Source organism: Phodopus roborovskii, unplaced genomic scaffold (assembly GCF_943737965.1).
Source record: "Phodopus roborovskii unplaced genomic scaffold, PHOROB, whole genome shotgun sequence".
In the NCBI taxonomy this organism is placed as follows: Eukaryota; Metazoa; Chordata; class Mammalia; order Rodentia; family Cricetidae; genus Phodopus; species Phodopus roborovskii.
Genome location: NW_026126563.1, coordinates 9,612,781 through 9,631,426, shown reverse-complemented (window position 1 = coordinate 9,631,426; position 18,646 = coordinate 9,612,781). Strand labels below are relative to the sequence as shown.

The following is an 18,646-nucleotide window of genomic DNA, read 5'->3' as shown; positions in this document are numbered from 1 at the left end:
CGTGTGTGTGTGTGTGTGTGTGTGTGTGTGTGTGTTTAAGCTGGTCCCAATTTCTGATTCCACATGACCCTCCTACCCACTCAGCCTGAGCTGTGTGCTTTGCCTCTCTGATCCAGAACACCTGCTTGCCCCTATGCTTTAGTCCTTACCAACCCCTGCCGGCTACATCTTCTGGCTCTGGAGACCTGTTTTAGCAGGACTTACTCCTGTGGGAGGACAGAAGGGTCACTAAGCCCAGTCCCCCCTCCCCTCCCCCCCCCCGACTGCCATGTGTGGTTACTGTTTGTAGCCCTGGCCTGGCTCCAGCTGAGGTCGGCCTCTGCCTGTTAGAAGCAGGTTCCAAGGGGAGACTGCTGGTGGGTGCTGCAGCTGTGGGTGTGGCGGCCTTCAGAACCCTGCTGCAGGTGTCTCTGGACAAAGAAGATCCACAAAGCGTGTGTCGTGCAGCTTGTGTTCAGCAGGCGCCTGTGGGAGGGATGGACCTTTTCTTTCTGGTTTCTGTTCCCGCCCCCTTTACCTCCTAGGCTCTTCCTCTGTGAGAGATTCTGTCACTGCTTCTGTCCTTGCCCTTGCTAGCTCTCATTGTCTCTCTCTGCTGTAATTTAGAACGACAGCCTATTATCCTTGAGTCATCTTACTGGGTGAGGGTTTGACCTGTGGACTCACACATCTAAAGCCTGAGAAGTAGAGCAGTTGCCCGTTTGCCACAGAAGCGCTTGCACGGCTACCTCTTGCCCTCCCGGTCTATCAGTATAAAACGGCCTTCCTCACCCATGTGGGTGCAGAGCTGACATCACACCCTCTGATCTGATTCTCTGACATTTGGAGGTGCTGAGGACACAGTCAGGGGAGACACTTTTGAGGGTCCCGCCCACCGCAGAGCTGGACTAGCTCATAAAGGGCGCTTTCAAATCAGGGCCAGGAGAAAAGATGCAGATGGAGAGTAATGGCCCCCAGCTGGCAGAGGACCTGAATACGAGAACTTTTGAGCTGCTCCAGAGTTTAGACATCGACCTACCTGCTGCCCCCAAGGTGCCCTGGCATGGCTGAGGGGAAAGAAAGGGAAGGAAGGAAGGGAGAAAGGAAGGAAGGAAGAAAGGAAGGAAGGGAGGAAGGGAAGAAAGAAGGAAGGAGGGAAGGAAGGAAGGAAGAGAGCAACAGTAGATTCCTACAGAGAGCCTCCCTTAGCCACACAAGTGCATTCCATATATCAGGTGGGTTACACACACACACACAAACATGACCCATTGTTTGTGCAAAATTCAAATGTGACCGGGAATCCAGCCCTCCCTTAGCTAAATCTGACAATCCTTGGAAGGGATTTGCTCAGCATCACACAAGGATGAGCTGGAGTTGGGAGTCAGGACCAGAGCACTGGACTGCAGAAGTGAGCCCTTAGTAACCCGTCTACCTGTCACCCTGGCCCACCTCCCTCTCGGGGTCCCTCCAGCGTGCTGGATACTGCTTTTCCACGGAGGAGACTTCATGGACACCCTCTCCCCATGGCGGCTGGGTTACTTTCTGCTTCTTAGACACACCCTACCCAGCCCCTCCCCCAAAGCATACTTGGTTCACGCCATCCAAGTCCAGGAGCTCCATGTGTGGCTGTGGGTCACCTGACTCGTGTAGCTCTGTGTCAGGGAGCCTAGTCAGACCGCCTGAGAAGGGGTAACAATGGCGCCCTTAAGCGCCTCTCTGTAGATTTCTCCACCCGATCGATGAATCACAGACTGTGTGTCGCTGGGTTTATTACTCATCTCAGGCAGACTTGTGGCTAGTTCCTACACTTGGGCAGAATGGGAGGGCAATGCCATGGAGGTCAGAGGTCAGACGGGGGAGTGTCAGCCCCACACAGGTCCCTCATTAGGCCTGTTTCAGCTCCCATGTGAGATCGCTCCTGAGAGACCCCCATCTTCCTTCCCTGCGCCCACAGGTTCTACTTCCCCTGCCAACGGTGGCTAGCGGTGGAAGAGGATGACGGCCAGCTGTCCAGGGAGCTCTTGCCAGTGGATGAGTCCTATGTGCTACCCAGTGAAGATGAGGAGGGCGGGGGACACGGTGACAATAACCCCCTTGACAACCTGGCTCTGGAACAAAAAGGTTCCTTGTTCCCTGTCCCCCATTATCTCTTCTACCTTCTTTCCCATTCTCTTCCTCTGGTCTCTCTCTGTACCGTGAGGTTTCTTTGTCTCGCCAGGGTCCCACCACCCTTGAGAGCCCCAAATAAACACACAAGACTTATATTAATTATAATCCTGTTAGCTGGTGGCTTGGGCTTTTTACTGGCTAGCCCTGTCTTAATTATTAAGTCATTACTATTAATATATGTATTTCCATTTGGGCTTGGCTTACCAGAGAACATCTGACATGTCCTCTCTTCCTGGGCTCACATTGTGACTCCTCTCTGCCTACATTTCCCAGAATCCTCCTCCTCCGGTAGTCCCGCCTATCCGTCCTGCCTGGCCACTAGCCACACAGTGTTTTATTCATCAACCAATAAGAGAAACAGATGCACAGAAGGACAACCCTATCATCTCCCTACTCATGGGCTCTGGGCACTTCCTCCTGGGTACATTAGCTATCCTGCCCTCTCCTTCCACTGAGAGATTGATTGTAGAATTGTGGGGTGGTGGGGGGCAGGCTTGGAATGTGGAGGTCCAGAGCTATGGGTTGTGCTGTTCAGGGACGGAATGATTGAGCAAGCTCTGGTTTGTCTTGTGCCCTCCCTCTGGGCACATTTCTAGGCTCCTGGGGTGTTTTTCTGAGGAAAATGCATTAGCAGTAGCTGGCAAGAAGCCCACAATCTTATCTCTAGTATGCAAAGCCAGATCCAGCCTGGAGTGGTCAGAGAGGTCAGACCAGAGCTCCTGGTTATGGGCTGCACAGACCCATGCCACCTCATGTCTCCTTGACCGTGTACCACTTCACCACACCAAGGGCTCCTGTGGGCAGGGCAGGGGCATTTCTACACTGTGAAGGAGTTTCTAGAGTTAAAGGCACGGCAAGGAAAGTGATTTGCAGACCGACCATGTGCACAGATACATGCTCATGGCTTACCATGGCACTTGCAGGTATGGGACTGAGGCAGGGGAGGAGCTGGAATGACAGCCACAGTGGACAGAGCAAGTAGCCTCTTCTCCCAGGTGATGTGCAGTTCACGGCTCTCCCCTCTCCTCCGGGCAGATAAGTCAACCACATTTTCAGTGACCATAAAGACGGGGGACAAGAAGAGTGCCGGCACAGATGCCAATGTCTTCATCACGCTCTTTGGCACACAAGATGACACCGGTAAGGAAGAGACACAGCATTTTCCTGGGCCCTCGGGCGCACTCAGAGAAGGTTCCCAGGAAGTCCAGTCCTACAGCGGAACACAGTACTGGGTGTCATGGGGGGGGGTACTGCTGTTGCAGCAGCAAAGATGCCCTTACCCTAACAGTAACCTCCCCCAATAATATCCTGGAAGAAAGAACTCCTTCAAGTCCTTCAAGCCTGGGTCCCAGGGTCCCCACTATAAGATCTTCAGGGAGTGCACCAGAGTTATTCCAAAAGCTGGGCACCATATACACAAGACACACACATATACACACAACACACAGAGAGACACAGGCCACATACCACCCACACCACATAACACCACACACACACACACACATACATACACACATACACACATACATATATACATACACACACATACATATACACAATACATACACACGTATACATACACACACACACACACACACACACACACACACACGTGCATGCGTGTCCGGTGGGAGGTGTGGCACTTTTGATGGTTTGGTGGAAGTTCAGAAGATTGGCCATTATGAGGAAGAAGGAAGTATAGTGTACTGAGCAGGCCATGTTGGGGAAGTCTTAGAGCCATTCAATCACATTCAGTCATGCCGGGGTTATCTGGTTGGCAGGAATGACCCTCCTAAAGTCCTCCAAGACCAACACTGACAAGTTTGAAAGGGACAGTATTGAAATCTTCACTGTGGAGACGCTGGATCTGGGAGACCTGTGGAAAGTTAGGATCGGCCATGACAACACAGGTCTGGTTTGCCCCTCTTCTGTCCTCTGGTAGAGCTAGAGAGCCCACAGACAAGTCAGCGTGGGCTGCATGACTTCCAAATAACGAAGTGTCTCGGTGCCACTTGCCCAGCGGAGCCCTGGCTGCCACCAATTCTGGGCTTGTTGATCTGCACTGGACTGGACCTGGACACAGGTGGCTTGGGAAGCCTTTCTCCAGACCCCAACCTCTGTGATTTTAATTTATTTTAATGGACAACTGGATTGGAAAGCCCATGAGATAGCTTGATGGGTCTCAAAGTCACCCAAGTGGGAGGAGATACTAGAACACGACTCCTAGGGCCACCCCAGCATCTCCGTCTCAGGTTCTGAGAATGCCATGAATAATTGGTGGCCTAGGGACGCCAGCTGGGGGAACAATGAGACAGTCAGTCCTTTGTGAACCCACTGACAAAGCAGCCGACAAAGGCCGTGTCTATATATTTTTCATGGTAAAGTAGGACTCTTCGCTGTTCTCCAGACCTCCATGTCCTTGCTTGAGGAAGAATCCCCATCCTTTCCTTCCCTGAGCTGAGCCTTTGCTGCCTCACCTTCCACCCTTCACAGGTAGAACCGGGAAGCCGTGAGTGCCATCCCTAGCGAGACGACAGAACACAAGCTTGCCTTGCATCCCTTAGCTCCCTTTTCAGAACTCGGTCCACCCTGGACAGCGCTTGGCTCCCCCGGCTCAGGCTTGCCTGCCTTTCTGTTCTCTGTGCAACTCCAAGACTAGCAGTGTTGCTGTCCATGGTTTCACTGGCCAAGCCCAGAGTGTGACACAGTTTTAGCCACATGCACATCTTAATAGGCAACATGTTGGCAATGCTGTCAATGAAAGTTGCTGTTGGAGCTCAGGGTACATCAGAAAGGTCAGAAAGGAAGCTGGGATTCTCTGAGCTCCCCCACAGGAAGTCATGTGGTAATGTGGTGCATGCTCTTAATGGGCTCTTTCTCTATGTGTGTGTGTATGTATGCATGCATGTAAGTATGTACATACATCTGGTCTCTCCATCTACAGGCAAGGCCCCAGGCTGGTTTGTAGACTGGGTAGAAGTGGATGCTCCGTCTCTTGGAAAGTGCATGACTTTTCCCTGTGGCCGCTGGCTAGCCAAGAATGAGGACGACGGGACCATCGTCAGGGATCTCTTCCATGCAGAGCTCCAGACACGGCTTTACACACCATGTAGGAACCCTTGTGACAATGCTAGCCCTCCCAGGAGACCCCATAACCTGTCAAACCCAGCCTTATATCTTCCTCCACAGTTGACTTGGGGCCAAACCCACCTCAGAGATTCGGTTCAGCTCTCTTGTCCCTTCATAAATGTCCTGAGCTCTGGGGTTGAGGGAGTACTGTGTGCCTAGACCCAGGCTAAAAAAAGATAATATGGTCTTTGTTCTAAACTCACCCATGCTAGTTGGTGACAATATATCATCTCATTCTCCTGGACTCAGTCTCCTCATCTATAAAATGGAGACAGTGACGCAGGGTGACTAATATTGAACCAGTGATCGTGAGGAACCATGCCCACCCTATTGCGGTAAATAAGGATCAGGATAAACAAATAGGCCGAATAGATGTTTATTCAGGGAGAAATAACTTACAACCTAGACAGATGAACACCAGGAAATTCAACCCGATCCTCTCCTGTCCGAGTCACGCCAGAAAGAGCCTTTCCTGGCCCCCTCCGACCTCCTTCCACAGGTCACTTCCGCCCATGGCTCCACCCCCCAATGGGCGTGGTCAGTGCCACAGAAGGAGACAAAGTGAACATCCCACTACACCACCCCATCACAATACTCACTCCATTCTATTAAGCCAGAGAAATCCCTGCTCTGAGAGTTTCTGTGTGTGTGTGTGTGTGTGTGTGTGTGTGTGTGTGTGTGTGTGTAGGGGTGTCCTTGAGGGTAAATGTAATTCCTTTCACTGGACACATCAAAGGGGAAGGTGGGTGAGTGGTTTCTTGCTGTGAAAATGTTCACACCTAATGCCCATGAACATATAAATCTGCACTAGGTGCTAAGACCCAAACCAAAACCGGCAGAACAGTGAAAATCTGCGGGAATGTGTGGAAATCTGAAACCATCATGGAGCATTAACATTTTTTCCTAGCTAATATGAACAACACTAAATGCCTTCCTCAAATAACTCAGATTCCAGCATGATGGATCAGCCGAGTGCTTTCCCTTCGCCAAAGCAGTCAAAGTGGGAACCAACTGCCTGCCAATGTACTTTCTGGTTCTGTAGTCAGGGCCTGGATCTAGCCCGGGAGCTGCTGCGTGTCAGGACAAACTGGCACTTAGAGCTGACGGCAGGATTGAGTGGGACCCTGTAAGCCGGTACCCCTCTCTTCCTGCACCTGAACAGGCCATGGTTTCTATCTCACAACTTTGAGATTTGTATGAGTGCCCCTCTGTATCTTTGGATCTTGCTTAAAACCCTTGCAGACAACAACGGATGCTTAGGTCTTTTATATGAGATGCATGGCATGCAGACATAACCTACAGCAGGCGAATCTCAGACTCATGCTCTCTCTGTTTTAAGGAGTGGGTCGGGAAAGAACAGGAGAGCCAGGAGGAGCAGATGAGCACAGCCTACAGAGGCCTGCTGGTTCACAGGAGACACAGCAAATGGGAACAGGTGCTCTGGGGTGTCCACACATGCATTCAGGGATCCAGATGTGGAAGTCGCGGGAGAGCCATGAATGTCAGAGTCATGCTAAGAGAGGGCTAGGCAGGTCTTGGGGCTTTCATTATGGTCTGAGGGGCCAGATGCATGAAGGGATATCTCAGGACAGCCGGTTCAGTAAATGCCCCACTATACCATCTAGCATAGCGCCACAGCATTCAAGTCAAGCTGTTTCTGAATATTGTTGATAAACATACTCATGACAGTCTCATAATTAAAGAACACAACCACAGATCTAGCTAACCTCACAATACAGCTAAGGAATCAGAGGCACAAATACAGCTAGGATGGCAGCAGAACCAGGAACCAAGTTTGGGCCCAGGACTGGAGCAGGATGGGCTGGTGCCTGCTAGAAGTCTCCACAGTCCTTGCTCCTGATGTTGGGAAAGCCCTAATCCTACCTACTGCCATCTTTCAGGTTCCCAGGCCCTATCCAGGGAGAGACCTCCACAGACCCAGGGATAGATCGATCTGCAGATGGAACCTTTTTCCACTCCTAAGGGCCTGGCAAGGCTGAGCTTCTATTTCTCAACAAGCTATAAGTAGGGTCTCTTTCAGCCTGGCGGGTCTGTCAAATACCTCCTCCCTCCCTCCCTCCCTCCCTCCCTCCATCCCTGCTCCTGTTCTTTGGTACACATATGTGACATATTGTGTGTGTGCAGTGTGGCATGCTGTGGTGTATGTACTTGATAGTGTAGGTATGTATACATGTATGTGGCTGCATGTTGAGGTCAGACATCAATGTTGGGTGGCTCCTTAAGTGCTTTGTAGCTCCTATTTTTTCAAGATAAATCTCTCACTGAACCTGAAGTTTATCACTTTGGCCAGGCTAGCTAACCCTGAACTTGAGGAGTCTATCCTTCTCTGTCCTACCCCCATCCCTCACTCTGCTGGAGTTACAGGCATGTGACCCAGTGCCTAGCTTTTTTATGTGGGTTCTGGGAATCTGAATTCATGTCCTCATTCTTGCTTGCGTGACAGACATTTTATCAACTCAGCCCTCTTCCCAGTCTGTATCCATATTCTCTCTGTCTCTCTCCCTCTGTCATTCTCTCTCTCTCTCTCTCTCTCTCTCTCTCTCTCTCTCTCTCTCTGTGTGTGTGTAGATAAATGGATGAATACGTAGACAGATAAATAGATAAATGGATGAGTGGATACAACTATAGATATAGATTTCTCTGTGCCCAGAAACCCATACATATCCATGTGAGACAAACACACATGCCAGTCTGTGTGGTATACAATAGAGTTCTCTGTTCAGAATACTACTGACTGACGACTCACTAACCTCACCTCATAACCTGCTAATGAATCTCAGCCTGTAGCTGACACTGTTGTTTTAGCTTAATAGCTTCGGACCACAGTGTGAGGTGTGAATTAGACGATCTGAAGAGGGACTTAGGAATCTCTACCTATTGATCCCTAAGAGCTCCTAGAGTGGAGATCTTCAGCCCTCATAGAAACATGCTAGTCACTTGTCGTGGAGCGGTCGTACCGGGAAGTGCTTGTCAGTGGCTCTAATGTGCCAACTCTCCTTTAAGGACAGATAGTTCTGCAGCTACTGAGTAAACCCTGATGAATCCCTCTCCTCCTCCTGGCCGGTCCCCTATTAGGAACATCTATAAAGCTGGGGACGCTGAATGAGAGGCCAGTGTGACATGGACGGGCACAGGGGGACAGGCAAGTGTGGAACAAATGAGTGGCTAAGAACACAATGGCATGCCCCCACTGCAGCCTGGCTGGCCGGATTGCCAGTTTGTCTCAGAGATCCAAAGCTCTAGGCTACAGAGTCCTATTACGTTAAGGAGACTCATGGAAAGAAGGCTCCTAAGTAACTTGCCCAGGACTCACTGATCACCTTAGATACTATGTTTCAACTCGAGCTCTTCAAATGACATAATCCATATGCTTAGCCAGGCTGCAGTGGTAGATCCGCTCTCTGAAGGATTGGGGGCTGGCTGTGGACAGCGGGCATGAGAAGCTCTGTATGATAGGCCAGTGATGCTGGAAAGACACCTATGGTGTCTTCTGTTTTCCCCCTGCCACACCCTGGCCTTGTCCTCTGCCATCCCTCTCAGTTGTCCCGTATGAGATCACCCTCTACACCAGTGATGTCTTTGCTGCTGGGACCGATGCCAACATCTTCATAGTCATCTACGGCTGTGACGCTGTGTGCACCCGCCAGAAGTTCCTCTGCACCAACAAGAGGGAGCAGAAGCTGTTCTTCGAGAGGAAGTCGGCCTCCCGCTTCATCGTCGAGGTACCTGGCTCTGTGCACCGCCACAGAGGGGCTGGGTCAAGAGTAGCCCCCCTCATCTAGATGGACCATAGTTAATGGGGGATGAGTCCAGCCTCTCTGAGCCTCCAATATGTCCAGCTGGACAGGAGGATGATCAAGCTAGCTGGGCCTTCTAGGACGAATGTCAGGATTAAAGGTGATGGTAAGTGGCCAGGACCAAGGGGAACAGGAAGCATGCCAACAGGGTTTCTTCATGCTTCTTCCATGAACATGGCAGGCTTACAGGCGGGCAGCTGGGGTGTTGGGTAGTGCAAATCTCTCACAGGGGATCACATGTGGCTCTGTCTCCTGCTTGGCTTTTGAGCTGCAGACAGCTGGACACAGAACCAATGTGTGTTTCACAGCTCCTGACAGGTCTGGGCAAGGGGTTCTGTCATCATCTGACGTTTACTGGGGATGTGGGTTCCAGCACGTGCCTTTATGCAGAGCAGCTCCTTATGTCTGCTCTGACCCCTTTTGTGAGCTAGCTTAGGCAGGAGACACAGCAGGAGAGCCCAGATGGCCTGAAAGGAGCTTGTAGTAGAGTTAGGGAGCCAAGATAGAAACATCTAGTGACTGTTGCCACCACTGGTCCTGAGGGTCAGAGGCACTAACATTCAGACTTTATCTATGTTCATTCACTGGATCCTTATAACAATTCTGTTCTATACTCGCCCTGGTAAGGAGGAGAGAAGTTGAACCACAGCCGAGTTAATGGCTTTCCCCAAACTACCGAGCTAGCATGCAGGGGGACCAAAATCAAACCTAGGGGAACTGGTTCTGACATGTATGTTCTTACACTCTGTGGTAGACTCCCAGGTGGATTGAGCTTGTTGTTGGTGTTCAGAGAAGGAAAATGTCCTGGAGGAGCTGGGTTAGAGATAGACATGAAAATGGGCATTCTCAGGACAAGGAAGAGAGGCGTCCTTGGGAAATAGAGGTGAACAGCATGCCCGATGGTCCATGGGTGGAAATGGGCAAACATGGAGCTTGAAGTCACAGGGAGCATGAAGAGATTTAGGAAACGAATTGCAATGAAGCCAGCCTGGGAAAGGAGCCAGGAACCTTGGAAGCCTCAGCTCTCTGGGTAATGGGGACCAGTGATGACATGCCCATATATTCTGGTGGGAAACAAAGTGTATAGCTTGTTCTTATCCTCAGCCAGCTGCAGCCCCAGAAATACAGCTTCCTCCCCACCCTCTCTGGGAGGAATCAGCTTTGAGGTCTATCACAGGAAATCCAGGGCTGGTTCACCCATCTCTACAAGGCTAATGTCTTTCCACAAAAGATGATATGGGAGTGCATCAGAGTGTGATGTCATCAGTTTACACCCAGGCTGCACCTCAGCAGGACTTCTGCAGACTTTTGTCAGCGAGGGCCCATTAGTAGGGCAGCTATAACTCCGTAGTTCATTTGCTATTGTCTTTTCTTTCTCAGTTGCCTGGTCCTAGGGAAATGCAAGAGCTTGGAAACAAATGGAAAGACTTTGTCTCCTAGCCTGTCTTTCCTGCCTGAATCTTCTGCCTCTCTGCTCTCCATGATGGATCCGCAGTCCACACATCACCTTCTGGTCCTGAGTCTGGATTAGCCATTTGCAAATGGCCCCCTCTCTGTATAGTCCACCCTGAGGGGCTTGCTGGGAGAAGAACACTGACGGGACTTCTGAGCTCTTTGGAAACATCAGATCTGTCTTAGCACTCAGTGCAGACCAAGTTATTGAGTCCTCATGACAGTTCCAAGAGGGTGGCAGTGCGACAATCCCTTCTCACACATAAGCGCCCAGAGCAAGAAAGGTTTCCACTTGCTAAATTGACATTACGCTGTTGCTGGAGGTTTCCTTGTCCCACCTGGTCCTGCCACCGTTCTCAGCCCCAAATACACACACTAAGACTTATATTAATTATAAAACTGTTGGCCAGTGACTAAGGTTTCTTATTGGCTAGCTCTGTCTTAATTACTAACCCATTTCTATTAATCTATGTATTTCCACGTGGTCTTGGTTTACTGGAGAATGCCCGGTGTGTCCTTTCTTCCCGGTCCTTACATGGTGACTGTCTTAGGCAGGCTCCCTCTGCCTACCTTTCCCAGAATTCTCATCCTAGTCCCACCTATCTTCCTGCCCCATTGGGCAGACAGTGTTTTATTCATTAACCAATATGAGAAACATGGATACAGAAGGACATCCCCATCATTATGCAGTGAGTCTAGGGTCACAACAGCCCCAGAACTCTGTTGGATAGTACCTCCACCCCTCCCAAGGAGGAGTACCAAGGCCCTTTCTGGTGGACATTCTTCTGAGCCTGTTTATGAGGCCCACTACCCCTGACCACCAGTCTTCTGAAGGCCTCCTTACTGTCTGTGGTGCCACAGCCAAGATGGTCCCCCAGTGAAAGCAACTAAGTGCTTGCTGCAGGCCAAAGGTCACAGAAATGCCATTGAAGCCAAAAGCCTCAGAGCCCATGGGACAGGGAAATAAAAGAAACCCTTGGGTAGAAGAGGACTCTTCATTTCCTGTCCACTTTGGGCAGTGAAGTTGTCAGTTGAGATGCTGGGGACCATAGGCTTCACTTGGGCATCTGTTCCTCTATTGAATGACAAGATCTATTGAAAGTCTCTACGGCTCGTACATCACTTGGAAGCACTGACCTTTGTTAGGTGACTCTGAGTAGTCAGGACTTGCAAGGTCCCTAAGGATATATTGTTTGTAATCCAACAAATAAAGTTTGCCTGAAGGTCAGGATGCAGAGCTAAGTCATTAGTTAACAACATGCCTAGTTAAGAGCTAAGCCACTAGTTGGTCACACACACTACACCGCTAATTAGCCATAGAGGGCACACAGTGGTGGTCACACCTTTAATACCAGCATTCAGGAGACAGTGGCAAATGGATCTCTGTGAGTTCAAGGCCACCCTGGACTACATGAGAGGAATCACTCTAAAAAAGAAACAGAGCTCACACCTTTGGTCCCAGCACTTGGGATGACACTAAGGAATTGGAGACAGGAGTGATGTGTCTGGGAAGAGAGAGGAATATAAGGCGGGAGGAGACAGGAACTCATTGAAGTCTAGGCAGTCTGAGGAGCAGTGAGAACTTTCTAGTGACTGACCACTTTGCTTCTCTGGTCTTCAGCTTTAACCCCAATATCTGCCTCTGCGTTTTTATTATTTGTGCTACAATTTGTGACTACGTGTTCTCTGATTCAGAACAGGTGGCAGGCAGTGGAACATTCTGGAAGGACAGCAAGGTCATGGCAGCTGTGGCATCTTTGTCCATCTATGGAGTAGCATGGTGCTTGAACAGGCACTTAGAGCTAGGCAGCAGGTGACAAAAAGAAACAGGCTGTGATCTTTGACCTAGTCATAACATCATTGGGCTGCCCCAACCATGACCCTGACTTTGGCTGACTAAGACACCATTTTTCTGGAAGTTTGAGTAGAATTTGTAAGAGTAGATAAAAAGAATTACTGAAAGGGAGAGGTTCTTAAGAGTTGGTAGATTTGAACATGGCCTATGGAGACAGGAGCATAGGCTGTACTCGATCTCTTCTGAGACCCAACTCGGTTTTCAGAGCATGTGCTCCTATGGCATTAAGTCATGGAGGATGGGGAAGGTTATAGCTTCTATGAACAGTCAGACGTGCCTGAGAGATCTGAGTGCACAAATCAGGGCCAACTAAGTCAAGACTGAAGTAAGGAAGCACTAGCATGTTGTATATAGAGGAGGGGCTTGGCCTGGCTGGTCAGTAGAGACATGTAGAGAGCAAATAACCCCCTGAAGTTCAGAGGGATCTGAAGATGGGGTGCCCCAAGGAGCCACAATATGATTGAAGCCCTTCTACTAACACACTGTGCCTGCTTTTCTTTATGAAGTTAGAAGACGTGGGTGAAATCATTGAGAAAATCCGCATTGGTCATGATAACACTGGAATCAACCCGGGGTGGCACTGTTCCCATGTGGATATCCGCAGGCTCCTCCCTGACAAAGATGTAAGTCTGAGGTGTGTCTTTCCTACTACTTCATCTGCCTTTTTCCAGAAAGTGTTCGCTGCAGATTGGCGTGGTGGTTGCTCCAGCCTCCCAGGCATGTTAACTAGCTCAGGTCCAAGGCAGATTCTTCTGGTAGTCAAGGGAAGCAGTCAATCTAGTCTGGTCTCTGCCTGTGCCCAAGTCCCAAAGCCACAGGACCAGTGAGTGACCACTATGTCCTTCTTTCTATTCAGGGTCAACTCCAACAACTTGGAAAATACTAGAAAAAATGCAAATCTCCACAGTTAAAAGACAGGTGCTGGTGACAAGACAGATTTAAAAGCACAGAGTCCTCTTGACCCAAGTGTCAGGGACAGGGTTCAGATATCTATTTTTAAGTGGCCCAAGAGGAACAGCCTTCAAAAACTAACTCCTCCTGCTGTGGGTGTGTGAGCCTCCAAGGCTGGGTCTTCTGAGACGGGCAGAAAGATTCCCTGTGTTTTTGTACAGTGAGAAATCTTCTTTGTCTTTGGTTCTGATGAGCATGCTGGCAAATCCTGGAGCTGGTGGCTTCCACCTTCCAGACTAGTCTTCCTCCTCCCTCCTCACCCCAGGGCACAGAGACCTTGACCTTCCCATGTGATCGATGGCTTGCCACCTCTGAGGATGACAAGAAGACCATCCGAGAACTGGTCCCTTATGACATCTTCACTGAGAAGTACATGAAGGATGGGTCGTTACGACAAGTCTACAAGGAAGTGGAGGAGCCTCTGGACAGTGAGTGTGTGGGAAAGGTGGCTTTTGTCACACAGGCAGCTCCAGGACCACACCCCTCCTCGAAGAGTACCAGCCCCACCCAGCCAGGTTGAACATGGGCACACATGGGGATGAGGATGGTTTAGGTTACCAATGGGCAACTGAGACTCACAGAGGTTACAGAACTTGCCAAGTTCACAGAGCAGGTAGATGACAGGCCAATTTCCAGAGTATTTCCGGTTTCCGTGCAAGCTTTGTGCTCAGATCTCTCCCTGCCTCTGCAGCATGACACAAGCCAACAGGTCACCCACTGCCTAGATTACCCCGCTCTTGGCTTCTGTATGCTCAGTGTATTTGGCCACAGGTTGGTGTGGGTTAGTCCTTTCTACTCTTGCAGCACGGTCTAGGGCTGGCGTGTAGCTCAGTGGGAGATTATTTGCCTAACACGTGAGCCTCTGTTCTGAAACTCTGCAGTGTAAAAGAAGAGGGGTTTTTTTTTGTTTGTTTGTTTTTGTTTTTTAAGACAGAAAAATAAGGTAGAAATCTCCTGGCAAGGCATGTTTCTGGGGGCCAGGTCCAGCTTCTAGATTGGTCTAGGGTCACGGGGTTTTGTTTTCTTCATGAACTGATCACTATCATCCACGGATGTTATCCTCTGCCGGGTATGAATCGTCCTGGCCACCCACCCACTGACCCCTTTGGTCTCAGTGACATCACCATGTTCTGGTTATCTCCCATCGTCCCTAAGCAGTCTGCTTAGTGCTGGGTGCTGTCTGTGTCTACTGGCATTCAAGGCTCACTCCTCAGCCTTTCCCTCACTGCGTCCTTCCTTCCCTTACCACACAGCTAGTACTGTCCACGTCACTCCCTGTGTTACTCACCAGCCACTATTCAATAACCAATGCCATCTGGAAAAGGCGCTACCATTGATCACACACAAAAGATGTCCATGGCCCTCCCAACAGGGCTCTCTACACAGGCTATGCAAGCGCCGAGGACTTGGAAAACCAACCCAAATTTATGGTGTTACAGTTTTTGGAAAAGCTGGAGTTAAACCGAGGATTCCAGTAAAACTTAAGATTCTCTTATGGAGCTGGTGGAGTTGGGGTACAGATCTCCCTGCTGACGAGAGTCAAGAGACAAGAGGCAAACTTATATTTCCCTTTTTCTGTAAACGGTGACAACCCCTGCTTCCCTTTCGTCTGAGCCATCATCTTGCCCCAGAGCGAGTCTCTCCATCCACAGCCTTCTCTGAATTTCCTTTGCTCTTCAGTCAGGGAGATGTGTCTTTTCTACTTGGACCCCAGATGGACAACCTGAGCTGCTGTTCCCGGCAGCAGCCTTGAGATGTCCTCTATAAACCATACACCACAGAACCCACTCCGAGGTTTCTAGGGAGACACCTCTTCCCTGACAAGCTATGTGGCCCGGGAGGGAGGAGGATCCAGAAATAGCCGGATCCCGCATACCCATATTGCTCAGCATCAGAGGCCAAATTGTTTTTCTTAATTCCCAAAGGACCAGAGAAAGCAGCAGGAGGTGGAGTGGGGGGGGTGTTAGGAGACCATAAGATCACAGCCCCAAGATCATAGCAGCGCAGTCTGGAACGAGGATTATAGAAAAGGCATCCTAACAGGTCCACCCACCCATGACAATTTAGAATGTGGAACAGGATTCGATGCTTCCAGAAGTAAAAGGGGATGACAGGGAGAGTATAGTCATCAACTGCTATGTCTAAGCTGTGACGAGATTCCTAATGCTGCCTCACTTTGGTGCTGGCCCGACAGACTTGGGTAATGCTGTGTCATTTAAGCAACACAGAGACAAGTTTATCATCAGTTATTAAAGCCCATGACATGCTTGCTGGTCCCCACCAAGCTGACCGGGGTGGGGCTGGAGCAAATGGTCCTGATCTCTTGTGTGGATCAGGGCATATGCCTCTGACCTTCGAGTCTCAGGAAGCAACAGGGTACTATGAAGAGGGGGAAGGTGAGGGATGGTTTGGAGAAGGGGTTGGGTACAGGAGGGATCATGTTCCATTGAGATGTGTGATTTTGTAGTGCTGGGGTCCAGTCTCAGTGGCGGTAGCCACTGGTGACAGGAGTTGGAATTCCGAAACAGAGAGACCTGGGTTGAAGCTAAAGACTCATGAGGTCAAGGAAAGCAAAGCTAGACTGTGCAAAATGAGGGGAGAGGAGAGAAGGCGGAGCTAAAGAGTTTAGTGGCCACAGGATGTGTGGAAGATGAGGAACCCACCTAAGCCAGAAGCAAGCATGACGCCGCAGAACCCAGTGGAATAAAGGGCACCAGGAATCATGTGTGGGTGTGAACTGTAACTGTGGGTGCAAGCTGCCCACAGCACACTGATTTGCTACACTGAGTTGGAGGTGGCTGTGGACTCACTTACAGGGGTTGGAAAGAAAGCCCATCTCAGTCACTGTGGGAAGGAGAACCATTTTCTAAGGTCTTATAGGTACACGGGGGTCACCGGAACGGACCTCAGTCCAGGGTGAGCATCACACTACCCTGTTTCTCCCGCCGTGCGATGCCATTGCACTCTGGGTGTCAACACTCGGGTCATTTTCTCTGGGTGGCCAAAAACAGTGCTTCAGGAAGCCCTCCTCCTCCCAGATTGCAACCACTGCTCTAAAACCTTCTTCCACACCCTGCTCCCTAAGGGACAGTCCAGCCAAGTCCTGTAATCCTTGGCCAGACATTCCAAATTCCCCAGAGCAAAAGGCTACAGAGGGGAGGGATAGAAGCCTTCCAAGCATCTGTAGAAGCATATGGAGGACTTGCTTATCCACAGGTCTGGAGGCTGAGCAAGCAATAGCCATCTAATAATAGCCACCCTTGCTGAGCAGTAGCAGCAGAACAAAACCAAGACATCACACTAATTTCAATTCTCTTGAAGATCTTTGTATACTGGTCACCCTGATACTCAGCCCTTCCCCAGGCACCATGGGGACACAGGATAAGGCATCAGTCACTGTGGCTTTGGTGAAGTACTAGGGCAAGGTGAAGGGTACCAGTGGGCTGAAGACTAAATCAAAATAGGTAAGGAAGGATGGGGATCGAAAACTACTGTACAGGCGCACACACACTTACATGTGCATGTACACACACACACACACACACACACACACACACACACACACACACAGACACACACACACACTATCCAGATAGAAGGAACTAGTGTCAACACTAATTAGATGAGAAGGCTTTGCAATGTCAGTATCACAGCATAAAGTCTCAGTGGCTACAGTGACAACACACTTAAGATGGTCCTTGAACACTGGGTGGATGGACTGGGGGCATTCCAAAAGCTCCCATCTTTTGGTTCTCTGGGAGCCTCCTGAGTCCCGATCTGATGAGACTCTGGAATGAAGATCCTACCCAGTGTGCTGCAGCTGACCCTGCATAGCCAAGCAGTGAAAGGAAGATGCTGCTGTTTCAGGGCCTGGACCAGACCTTCGTATACAACAAACTTTGCTCCCTAGAGCTAACACTTTGCCACCCTTCTCTTCCCTCTGTCTGTCTGCCCGTCCGACTTGCTGTGCAGTTGTGTTGTACTCCGTACAGATCTTCACAGGGAATGTTCCTGGAGCCGGGACAGATGCCAGGGTCTACATCACCATCTACGGAGACCTCGGGGACACCGGGGAGCGGTACCTTGGCAAATCAGAGAACCGCACCAACAAGTTCGAGAGAGGCACGGTAGGAGAGGCACACTGGGCTCCTGCCACCCGTCTCTTCTCTGGGTCATCTGACTGCCAGAGCTTCTGGTCCTGGGGGTGTCTGGGAACTCATGCATACTCCTCTGGGCTTTTGGCATTGCTTTTCCTCTGCATGCACAGATTGTTCCCATTTCCCAGCCAGTGCATTTCTCCGGGCCCTGTATATGGGGTGGTGGTGGAGGCTGCAGGATGGCAGGGACTGGCCTGACTGAGACTTGATGAGGGGCCTGGACACCTGGCTCTCCCTTCATCTCCTTGTCTCATTCAGCTCTGCTGACCTTGGTCTCCACGTTTCAGGACGAGGAATCAAATATAAATTGTCTAACGTGTATGATACTCAGCCGAGGCTCTCAGGAACAATAGAAATAATATTGGAGACCAGAAGGGCTCCTCTCTGCCACCAAGGCAGCCTAACCTTGACCCGGCCTGTGTGCTGAGGGCCAAGCACCTCTCTAGCAAGGCTCTGTGAGTACAAAAAGGCCGCAAAGTCATGTGGCCTGTCAGTATCTGTGGCGCTTCTAGCTCTGATGCACTGGGATTCACAAGAAAGACAGTCCATCCAAATTTGCCTTCTGTGCAGCTCAGCCTCCCTCCCCCACCCCCACCACAGTTCCCCTCCCGTCTGCGCACCCTGCCACACCCCTCACCTGATCCTCACCTCTTTTCCTTCATCTCCATGTGCCTAAGTCTACCCGGAACCCCACAGGCCAGGGCTGCTCTGAGGAGAGCAGGCGTGGAGCTGGCCTGGGACAGTGTAGCCCACGGCCATGTACGGGCAGGCAGTCGTGAATGTCCCAAGAGCCCGATTCTCAGCCAGATGGGCCCCTTTAGTACTGAAGCACCTGCTGCTGATGAGGAGGGAGGTAGCCTTGGGACAAGTGGCAGGTGTTCTGTAAGTGGCTCAATGCTTGGTGACACCATGTGCCAGGTTCAGAGAAGGAGCCCTGGCCTGGCTGCTGTGTCCTCAGAAGGTATGTCCCAGGACTCTTATTAGTCATCTAGATAAAAGCTGTCCGTCTTTAACTTCTATTGCTTGATTCTGAACCGTGAATAATAATGCGATCCCAATTAGACCTCTGTGCCGAGAAAGAAGAAATGTACCTTATACCAGGGGAGATTATTTACAAGGCGCATGCACACATGCGC

At 50.4% G+C, this 18,646-nt stretch overlaps 1 protein-coding gene across 1 annotated transcript in view; it reads left to right on the top strand.

Moving 5' to 3' along the window:
- The window catches only part of Loxhd1 (lipoxygenase homology PLAT domains 1), a 139,591-nt gene that overhangs the window by 79,930 nt on the left and 41,015 nt on the right, over positions 1-18,646 (top strand). Inside the window, exons 22-29 of the mRNA XM_051202111.1 lie at positions 1,934-2,100; positions 3,184-3,288; positions 3,930-4,058; positions 5,093-5,257; positions 8,839-9,020; positions 12,909-13,025; positions 13,619-13,781; positions 17,326-17,480. Of these exons, the coding sequence (XP_051058068.1) occupies positions 1,934-2,100; positions 3,184-3,288; positions 3,930-4,058; positions 5,093-5,257; positions 8,839-9,020; positions 12,909-13,025; positions 13,619-13,781; positions 17,326-17,480 (1,183 nt within the window). The remainder of the gene's footprint in view (positions 1-1,933; positions 2,101-3,183; positions 3,289-3,929; positions 4,059-5,092; positions 5,258-8,838; positions 9,021-12,908; positions 13,026-13,618; positions 13,782-17,325; positions 17,481-18,646) is intronic.